Here is a 10,686-nt window from a genome sequence, read left to right on the forward strand (position 1 = left end):
TTGGCATCTGGCATCCCGCATTTTAAGTTGTGTTTGATGCATGCACAAGTTTGAGCTATAATTTGCATCTTTACTTGGACACGTGTCGTCATCTTTTGGAGGCCAATTTCTTTCTTTATTTTAACCAGTTATTACATTGGTTTTCTCTTAGGTTTCTCCAAATGATGTCATTATTGAGTACATTTTGGTAACTTGGCTCTTTCTCTTTCTAGGCACCATCATGTTGTTCCCTAGAGTTGCCCATTAAAAATTGACACGTGGTCCCTAGCTTCTGTCTTGTTCGATGGAACTCAAAATGGCCAAATTTTATTTCTTGTGTTTCTTAAGAAAAAACAAATTAGTTGCAATTAAATATTCCACATGAGATAAAATCATGAAAAGATTCCCCAACTGTTTGCGTTCTCTAAAAAAAAAGGTCTTCACCTTCTTACGTTAAAAAAAATTAATAAATGGTCATTAACGGAAACTAAGATATTGTCGTTCATGGTTTAATGAGGTTTAAGTCGTTTATTAATCACACACAGGACAAAAAAATATTATTTTCTGATAAATCTAAAGAGGCACTTCTCACGTTACACTTATGAGCACATAATTTTTGACTATATTTAAATTTTTATCATCTTTTACTATGTAAATATTTTCATAAATTTAATATATATTTTTTTAGCTTTGTTATATTTTTTTTATATAGGGTAAAGATTAATAATAATTTAAAAGATTAATTAAATATTAGTATTATTTTTTTCTTTATTTTTAAATAAAATAAATTAAAAAACCGAAAATAAATAAAAATTAATTATTATTATTTTATTTTTTTAAAAATTACGGATGGGAATTAAAAAAATAGTAAAAGTAAAAATATAAAATTAAAAAGTAAAAGTAAAAGTAGGTAGAAATTTTGTAATAAAACAAAAAAAAGTGAAAAATTAAAAAAATAAAAGTAAAAGAATGTGAAAATTTTAAAAAATAAAAAGTAAAATAAAGTTGGAATTAAAAAATAAAAGTAAGGGTATCTGATTTTTTTTTAAATAAAAGTAAAAGTAAGTGGAAATTTAAAAAAAGAAAAGTAAAATAATTCGAAAAAAAAAAAAAGTAAAAAAAGTGGGATTTTAAATATATTAAAATTTAAAAAAGTGAGAAATTAAAAAATAAAAGTAAAGGAAAGTGGGGAATTATTTTTTTAAAAAAATAAAAAAAATGGGAAGTGGAAATTCTTTTTAATTAAACAATAAAAAAATAAAAAATAAAACAAAATAAAAAATCTGAAAATTCCGAAATTTTTTCTATAAATAGAAGAGAAATGTGAGGAAAACAAAAGAGGAGAGAAGGAGAAAAAAAAGAGGGAGGAAGGAATTGAGAGAAATTTATTTTTTCTTCTTCTAGAATAAGAAATTTCTACTCGTGTCATTTATTCTTCGACTTTCTTTCGAAAAATCCAGCAGTTCATCAACTAAACTCCATCCCCGAACCAACTGGAAACCAAGCTAAAAAGTACCACAAAAACGAGCCGAAAACCCAGCGAAACAGTCCCTTTTGTATAGAAAACAACAGCTTCAAAGTTGAGTCGTCGAGTTCGAGCTCCATTTGTTGATTTTGGTCGAGGCTCAATTTACATCTTTGTCCATTGTTCGAGCTTCAAAACAGTCTTGTAAAGGTCCATTTCTCTCATCATTATTTTATTAAGATATTATGCTTGAATATATAATTTGATCTTATTTAGATTCATAAAGATTGAAATTTTTTTTCCTGTATTAATTGTTAGGTCTCATTAGCTTTGTTAAATTTTGCTACTTTCTTGATGATTAACATGAAGATTGATAAAAAATATGATTTTTGGGCACGTATTGAATGTTTGAACTTTGGTGATAAAATCTATGTCTGCTAGTTAAAATTGGAAAATGAGGTTTGGACTTAAAAAAAATAATAATTGGGTAGGTGTTTGGGCTTTACTTAATAAAATATGTACTACTGCAATTGACTAATTGATAGGGGAGTAGCTTGATGAACTAGTAACTAGGCATACTCATTAATTGGCTTTAAAGGGCCAATTATACTACGATCCAATTTAATTTATCTGGTCCAAAACAGTTTCTGTCAGGCCCAATTTAGTAAGAGAAAAAGCTGACCCATTTTCCACAATTGATTTCCATAGCTCTTGACCTTACACAGATCTCAAACCCGTAAGGAAAAACAATCATGGATTCGTGTTAGTTGCTTTAGGCGAGATTAATAAATCATCGTGACTATGGGTATGGTTCCCGTGGCATTGTCTCGATACATAAACCCCAACTCAAGTGCGCGTTTCACACGACTTGACTTCAACTTCGAATAATAATAACAATAAGTATGTTGTAAATCGCGGGTACGTTTTACGTGACGCGATTCACAATATGTACAAAAACAAATGAGTGTGCGACATCGCGACTTGTTCAAATAAGTTCCATAAAAAATTAAAAGCATTTAAAAGTTAAAAATGCACAATAAATTTTAAGCACGTATTAAATCAGATAATTAGGCCAATCATTAATAGTTGAGCGATCATGCTAAAATCACGGAACTCGGGAGTGCCTCACACCTTCTTCTGAGTTAATATAATTTCTTACCCGGTCTTCTGTGTTCGCAGACCACAAAAATAGAGTCATATTTTCTCGATTTGGGATTTAAAATAAATCGGTGACTTGGGATACCATAAATTATTCCAAGTGACGACTCTGACTGAAACAAATAATCCCATTTCGAATAATGTCACTTTAATTGGAAAAATTTCCCTATTCCCTACCCTCTCGGGAAAAAGGAGGTGTGACAGCTCTGGTGACTCCGCTGGGGACAGAAACCCAGAACTTCTGGTTCAGGGTTAAGAATTCGAGTTTAGAATAGCTGTTATACTTGGCTTTTATTTATTATCTGATTTTTACGTGTTTGAACCTAATGTACTAAATGCCGCTTTTTGCCGCTTTTATATTGCTTGAACTGTCTATAAAATTGTTATGACACCCTTTTTCTCTCTGAGTCTTCTAAATCTTTTGGGAAGCGCGTGCTTTGCGTGGCTTCTTTTCTGTTAGAGTCATATCCCTAATTTTAGAACGAGGATCGGACAAGTTGCAAAGCCGGTGAAGCTTCTGTATTCCCGGTACGCTGCCCCCCTCCCCTCTCCCCCTGGCTCGAGATGTCCGCTCGGGTAAGCCAGGTCTAGAACAATACACCCAAGATTTAAACCTAGAATAACATAGCCTCATGTTGGATCCCTAGTAGGAACATGTGTTTGCATCAAGTGCATTTGACTTTGGGGACTCAACACAAGGGTTGGGTCCGTCTAGGACAAGTGTATAATATAAAAGACCACCCTGATGCATTTTTACGTGCTACTTGTGCATATGTTTGTTTCGGCTTGCATGTTGACCTGTTTATAGAATAGGGAAAGAAAATCAAAAAAAAAAAAACAAGAGTGAAAGGTAGGTATTTGAAAATTTTCGAAAGTCTGCCGAAAGTTTGAAAAAAAAAAGAGAAAGAAAATAAGCCAATATTTTCAAAAGTCATGCTTCTTCCCCTGTTCCGTCAAAATCGACCGAACTACGCGGGTCTGATTCTCAACGGATGTGAGATACGTAGGCAAACCTCATCGGTTCCGGTCCAAATTTTTTGAAAAATCCGAAAATATTTTCCTTTACTTCGTTCTTTAGAAAAGTCTTTCTTTGAGACCCCAAATTTAAAATAAATTCAAAAATATTTTATTTTCTTCTAAAAATCAAAAACTATTTTCAGAAGTTTAATATTTCCTTTCTTCTTTAGAAATTTTTCTTTCGAAATTCCCAAAAAATAAAATATATATATATATATATTTTTTTTTTCTACCTTTTTAGAAGTCTTTTCCCAAAATATTCTAAAAAAAAAAAATCAAAAATCAAAAAAGTATTTTCTTTCTTCCTTAGAAGTCTTTCTTTTCAAAAATTCTCAAAAAAAAAAAAATCCAAAAATATTTTCTTTCTTCAATTATAAGCCTTTCTTTCGGAAAAATAAAAGGAATTCAAAATCCCAAAAAAAATTAGTTAGTTTATTTATTTTATTCTTAATCTGACCGAACTACGCGGGTCTGATTCTCACCGGATGTGAGATACGTAGGCAAACCTCATCGGTTCCGGCCCCAATTTTTAAAAATTCAAAAAAAAACCTTTAATTCATTCTTTATGAGTCTTTTCTTACAAAAATCCAAACAAATTAAAGATAAGAATTTTTTTTAAACCCAAAATATTTTTTTCCTTGTAGAAGTCTTTCATTCGAAAAAAAAAGAAAACAAATCAAATCAAAATTCAAAAAAATATTTTCTACCATTTTTAGAAGTCTTTTGCCTAGAAATTAAAAAAAATTCAAAAATCAAAAATCCAAAAATGCTTTCTTTCCTCTTTAAAAGCCTTTATTTCGGAAATTCCAAAAGAAAAAAAAAACGAAATGCAAAAAAAAACATATATATTAAAATTTCTTTTTATATTCTTTTTCTAAACGCTTTCATAGTTTGAGTGTTGTAAAAAGTAAGTAAAAAAAGTTAGTTTATTTACTTTATTTTTTGATTTTCCTGAACTATGTGATTATGTGATTCATGCGGCGTCATGATACGTAGGCAATCCCCATCGGATTCGATCATAGCCATTAAATAAACTGAGTGAGAAAAAAGAAAAGAAAAGAGTGAAAAAAAACAAAGAAAAAAAAAAGAAAGCAAGAGTCAAAAATCCAAAAAGAGAACTCTGTATCCAGAAACCGCGGAATGTTTTTGTGAATATGCTGCCAAATGGCGCGAGCAAGCCGCTAGGGTAAAGCCGCAAATGGACGAAGCATAAATGGCTACGATTTTCCTACAGGCCCAAGAGGCGGACTACTTCCATAACATGATGTCTGTTATGGGTGGACCATTCGCCGAGGCTATCAAAATTGGGGAGATGGTCGAAAATGATTAAAAAACGGGCCGAATCTTAAGTCATGCTACCTTTAAGGCTACATTACACGCCGTTCAGAGTGGTTCAGATAGTTTGATGAACAGAAATTGGAGAGATGAGGAATTTGATCCGGCACTGAAGGTCATTGCAGCCATTGGCCAGACAGAAGAAAAGCCGAAAAACGGTCGTCAAGCCTGAAAGTTCCCCATCAGACGGAAGTTTCGGTAGCCAGTCTTGCTATCCTTTCTGCGTCCGGATTATCTCAGGGTGTGATCCGGATGTTTTACTTTATTGTCTTACTTTCCGATGTAAACCCTATATTTCATTGTTCAAGAATGTCTTTTTTCTTAATTTTGTCACTTTTTCTTATTCTCTTTTCAGTTCTGTTAATGCAAATTTTAATATCACGACATGCTTACGGACTTCATGCCCAGATCCTAAAACGCTGTCAGACCTCGAAATAATGAATCAAGAAGCAGAATATTTTGAAGACAAGGCTTATAAAAAAATAAGTAGAAAATTGGAACGAAGTTGAGATTCCCTCTCTTCGGATCATTGTTGAATCCGAGATTGAGGATAAAGATTGGGTCAATAACCGATTTGAACAATTGACACTGATTGATGAAAAATGATTGGTCACAGTTTACCACGGGCAGTTATACCAACAAAGAATGACTCGTGTCTACAACAAGAAAGTGCGGCCCAAGAAATTTGAAAAAGGACAACTCATTCTAAGACGTATCCTCCCACCTCATGAAGAAGCTAAAGGAAAATTAGCTCCAAATTGGAAATGTCCATACATTATAACGAGAGTACTGCAAAAGGGAGCATTGTACCTGGGAAGAATTGAATGAAATGACCCCGAGATAACTGTCAATACAGACGCGGTCAAAAGGTATTATGTTTGACCCTTTTACGCAACTTTAATGCTCTCTGATTGAGATGATGAAGGTTTTCATTCTTGATACCCAAACACTATAAACCCCTTGCAAACCCTTTGAGCCGGTTACCTTTTCTTTGATTACCCTCTTTGGAACCTGAAAGCTTTATTGCAAAAAAAAAAAAGAAAAAAGAAATAAATACCAAAAAAAGAGAAAAATAAAATGAAAAATGAGAAAAAAGGAAAGGAAAAAGAAAGAGAAGAAACCAAAACAGAAAAGAAAACCAAAACAAAAGAAAATCAGAAACAAAATTCCTTGAACTACGTTTGACTTGATATCAAAAGGATACGTAGGCAGCCTCTCTCTAAGGTTCAGTCACACCAAAATAAAAATCCACATTCCCCAAAAGTTGAAACTGGGGTAGAATTTATAATGGTTCCGCGATGGTTTCGCCCGAAGGGTTCCAAAGTTGTAAGTCAGTCCAAATCCTTTTCACCCAAACCTTTTTCAAAGTCCTTCCGATCAATTAATGAGAATGTTCAAGAATTGGAGAATACAGTCACATGATCTGATGCAACCAAAATAAAAGAGTCTTGGTGGTGAAAAAATTCCTCACGGGCACCGTAAGGCGATGGGAAGTAAAGAAATTAGAATGAGAGTCTTATTAGTGAAAACTCGCAAAGAGCACTATAAGGCGATAGTGAGAAGAGCAATGGGAGAGGTCAGTTGGTGAAAAACCCGCAAAGGGCGCCACTTATCGAAAAGAGGATCTTCACAGCCATTGTCATTGAAACAGTCCTAGGCAAGGTTTCTCGGTTTCAAGGCAAAAGTTGTGATAAATTTCTGAGAGTCGGACAGTTTACACAGATCAGGCATCCAGTCCAAAAGGCATGTCATGTTCATTGAAGTCCGCATGTACTCCAGATAAGTCCTTCTTTCCTTTCCCCGAAAGGGACACTTCTTGCCTAAATTCATTCTCTATTCTACTGTTTGTTTCTCTATTCCTTTCCGGTGGTCTCTTGGGAACGCCTCTTGTAGGGTCTTCCATGTCTGGATGGTATGTCTTTAGACACCCCACATGGAAGACAGGGTAGATCTTTAGCTTGGAAAGAAGCTGAAGTTTTTAGGCAACTTGTCCTACTTTCTCTATGATGGGGAATGTCCCCTCATACTTGCGGCTGACACCCTTACTAAAAAAGAAGGAAAGATTTTTTACAATAGTGGATTTTTTTTTTCTCATCCTCCCGCTTGGAAATTCAGTTTCATGATTGAGTTTCCCCTTTCTTCTACAGATGCTGGGGGTCCAGCCCTCATAGGAAATTGCCTATGAGATCGCATTCCATCGATTTTTTAAGATTGGAGGGCTCCCTCTAGTGCTAAATAAAAAAGATCTTTGAGCAAGGGCTAGCTTTTCAACAGGCGAAGAAAGGCCTCACCAAACACTTCATGCCCAAAGGAAGAAGCAAATGAGCAATCGAGCCACGAGGAAACGAATAGTGATGCAAGTCTTCATCAAAGCTCACACGCTAAGTTTGGAACCCTTACCCTTTCCTGCGAAAACCAAAGCATCAAAGACATCGGCCACCTAGTAAAAAACCGACAGTCGATGAAGAAAAATGCTTCAATTATGGACATCCCAGTGGGCCCCCTCACATCAGGTTTTCGAGAAAGAAGAAATAAGAATTGCTTTTAACTTCCTATCGGCCCTCTTCTCTGTTCTAGGTCCTTTCCTCACTAAGGACCATGGGCCAATAACTTCAGATACAAAGCATGATTTTTCCAAGACGTGCAAGGCGCCCCCCATCGTTCCAACGGGAAAGACTTCAACATAAAAGTAAATTTCCGTTCTTCCTGTTCCCGCGGCAGACGTATGCTCGGTTGAAGCTGGATTTAGAAAGGATCAGCAGCGGTGCATATATGATATTTTAAGGACAAGAAATATTGGACTAGACTATTCCTTATGTAGATGTAGTGGATAAGCTCTCCGTGTTGGGATAGGCGTTCGGATTTCCACAGCTATTCTAAGAGCGTGCTGAATCCAACCGTTGCACGTTCCCCCTTTGGCTAAACCACCACTTCAGGCTAACCCTTTTGCCTGGCTGGCACTTACTCAAGTTAGAGTTTTGCGCTCTCTCAAAACGCCTGCACGCCTGCGAGTGTTCTCCCCGGTCCTACAAATTGAGCTTCCGAAAGGGGTGCTTGCTGGAGCAGCTCAACGAGATGTGGGTTCAATTCCCGCTATGCCTCATCCTAGTAGGTGTCTGCGCCATTGGGCCAGCTAAACTTGCTCTGATCTAGTGTGCGTCCGCTCCTGTTCGGGCTCACTCAGCAGAAAGCTAACTCTGTTCTCCTGCTTTAGCTTAAGCCCACCCGGACAGACTCTGGCATGACACCCGTCACCATACATAGGTAATAGCATGTCCCAATGCTATCTTCCTCGAAGTTGCTGCTCAATATGATCTTGTTTTTTGGGGGAGGATCCACTAAATGTACCAACAGAGCACTGTCGGGTCGATAGCCCTTGATCCGAGATCTCTTTTTAACAAAAAAGAGTTGGATTTGCCAGCCTTAGTCGAAGAAGACTGTTCGTATAGTAGTAGGTTTGAGAACTGGTTCAAACCATCTCATAGGTCATCCTCAGTACAAAAGGTCAATTCAATGCTCAAGTCAAATGGGGGAGGGTCAATTTTTCTATTGATCGAGAAAGCTTGGGCGGGCCCCCAACCATTAGCACATTCTAAGATTCAGATGACTAATTGGTTGGGAATCATGAATTATCACGTCTTGACGGTCAGTACAGAATCTTGCTATACCCATTTTTATTCTTTCCCTTTATTAGTAAGTAGTCAGGGAGCTAGACGAAGATCGACGAGTTGTCTGCTTTGTGATTTGCAAACGGGTTTACCGTCATCCCTGAACAATTTGGCTGGAGTTTCAGAGGGAGAAATAATCCGCTCATGATGCGTGGAAAGTAGGGGAAGAGTCTGATTCAAAAGCGTCTGTGATAGATCACGTCGAACTGAAGCACTTAAGAAAGAAGCTGATAACTTTTGGTTTATTTGATACTTATTCTGACACGGTTCATAAGGTCACAGCACAGACATAACCCGGAAATGCCCTACCACTATGGCTCCCCCTTTTCTTTCATACGCTCGTCCTTCAGAAATACAGGGGAAAGATGACTTCTGTAATGAAGGATCTAGACTTAGATGGGACCAAGCAGAGACAATTCTATACGAAGAAGATCGGTCCACTTACAAAAATACCTGAACGAGAAGGGATCAGTGCTGTCAACTATGCTCGTTATCAGAATGGTTATACCATGGAAAGATTGGGGACCATCTTTCAAAAATGAACCCGGACGCATTTCTTGCGTGGCCGAACCCATAGATCTTGATGTATGCCTATCTTTTACTTGGACTACAAAAATGCATTCTTCGAGATCCCCACGGAGCGGTATTCAAATTAAGACTACAATCATACAGATTCGATGCATGCTTCAATATTGGACCAGTCCTTGAATAGTTCAAAATGATGTGGTGGCCAAGATATGGACCGCTTAAAGAAAGGATGCCTCTCATCAATTTAGTCCATTATGGTTTTCTTTACCATTCCGGACTACTAAATTCAGTTCTAGCAGTTGCCATCTCACGAAATTGGCCCATTCGCCAACTTGACGTGAAAAATGCCTTCCTCCATGGTCTTTGACTTTAAGAGGTATACATGCAACAACCTCCTGGATTTGTTGATCCTTCTAAGCCTACTCATCTTTGTCGCTTTCATAAGGCCATTGTTGGTCTTCGTCAAGCACAATTGGCATGCTTTCAACGGTTCAGTACCTATCTTCTCCAAAGTGGCTTTCGTCAGAGTGTTGCGGATACCTCCATCTATCTTTCTTCACCATTCCTCTACTGGCTGTATCGTCCTTTTGCTTTATGTTGACGACATCATCTTAACTGGTGACAACGGATCTCTTCTCACTCAATTTATTCACCGTCTCAGTAAATATTTTGCCATGAAGGACTTGGGTTATCTCAATGACTTCCTTGGCATTGAAGCTCAGCGTGACTCCTCTGGCCTTCTTCTGTCACAAACCAAATATGCTTTAGATTGATTCCGCCGGACCAACATGCTTGGTTGCAAACCTTGTGCTACACAAATTGCTTCCGGTTCTAAACTTTCAGCTTTGGATGGTACACCTCCCTCTGATCCTCAGGCCTATCGGAGTACTGTTGGTGCTCTCCAATATATCACTCTCACTCGACCGGACCTCAGCTATGCTGTTAATCATGCCTGCCAGTTTATGGCCAATCCCATCACTGTTCATGATCAGTGTCTTAAACGCATTTTAAGGTATTTGAAAGGCACTCTCCATTATATTATGGTCTTAGATTTCCTCATCGCCCTATCTCAACACTTTTTTTTGTTACTCTTATGCGGGGCTGGTTGTCCAACAATTCGTCGCTCAACCACTGGATTCTGCATTTACTTTGGTGACAATCTAATTTCTTGGGGCTCTAAAAAGAAACCAACAGTTGCCCGTGCTAGTGCAGAAGCTGAATACAAAGCGTTAGCTATCACTGCTTCTGAAATTTGATGGCTCTCCTACTTGCTAAAGGATTTACATGTGTCAATTCCTCACCCATTCCTTCTCTTTTGTGACAACTCTTCATACTCTGCTTCCACCTTATTCCTTTCAAGGTTGCACCTTGTCGTAAGTTCTCGCCGTCTCCATTGCGTGCTTCTTCAGTATCTCCTCAGGAAGCAGCAAGAGGACGCGGCAAACTAGAAGATTAAGATGGCACCGCAACTAGCCTAGCTTTTACTTTCTTTCAAATCAGAATGTTCTCCTGCTCGAAGAATGTGTTCCTACCACA

General features: G+C 37.2%; 1 protein-coding gene across 1 annotated transcript; it reads left to right on the forward strand.

Annotated features, from left to right (window-relative positions):
- Window positions 1-9,938: 9,938 nt before the first annotated feature.
- On the forward strand, window positions 9,939-10,406 carry LOC138908661 (uncharacterized mitochondrial protein AtMg00810-like). Its single transcript, XM_070199342.1, has one exon. The coding sequence runs from the start codon at window positions 9,939-9,941 to the stop codon at window positions 10,404-10,406; it is 468 nt and encodes a 155-aa protein (XP_070055443.1).
- Window positions 10,407-10,686: the final 280 nt, after the last annotated feature.

This window comes from Nicotiana tomentosiformis, chromosome 3, assembly GCF_000390325.3.
Source record: "Nicotiana tomentosiformis chromosome 3, ASM39032v3, whole genome shotgun sequence".
In the NCBI taxonomy this organism is placed as follows: Eukaryota; Viridiplantae; Streptophyta; class Magnoliopsida; order Solanales; family Solanaceae; genus Nicotiana; species Nicotiana tomentosiformis.

What these genes read in the sequence shown, in the direction of transcription:
- LOC138908661 (XM_070199342.1), top strand. Translation starts at nt 9,939, where the DNA reads ATGCTTGGTTGCAAACCTTGTGCTACACAAATTGCTTCCGGTTCTAAA.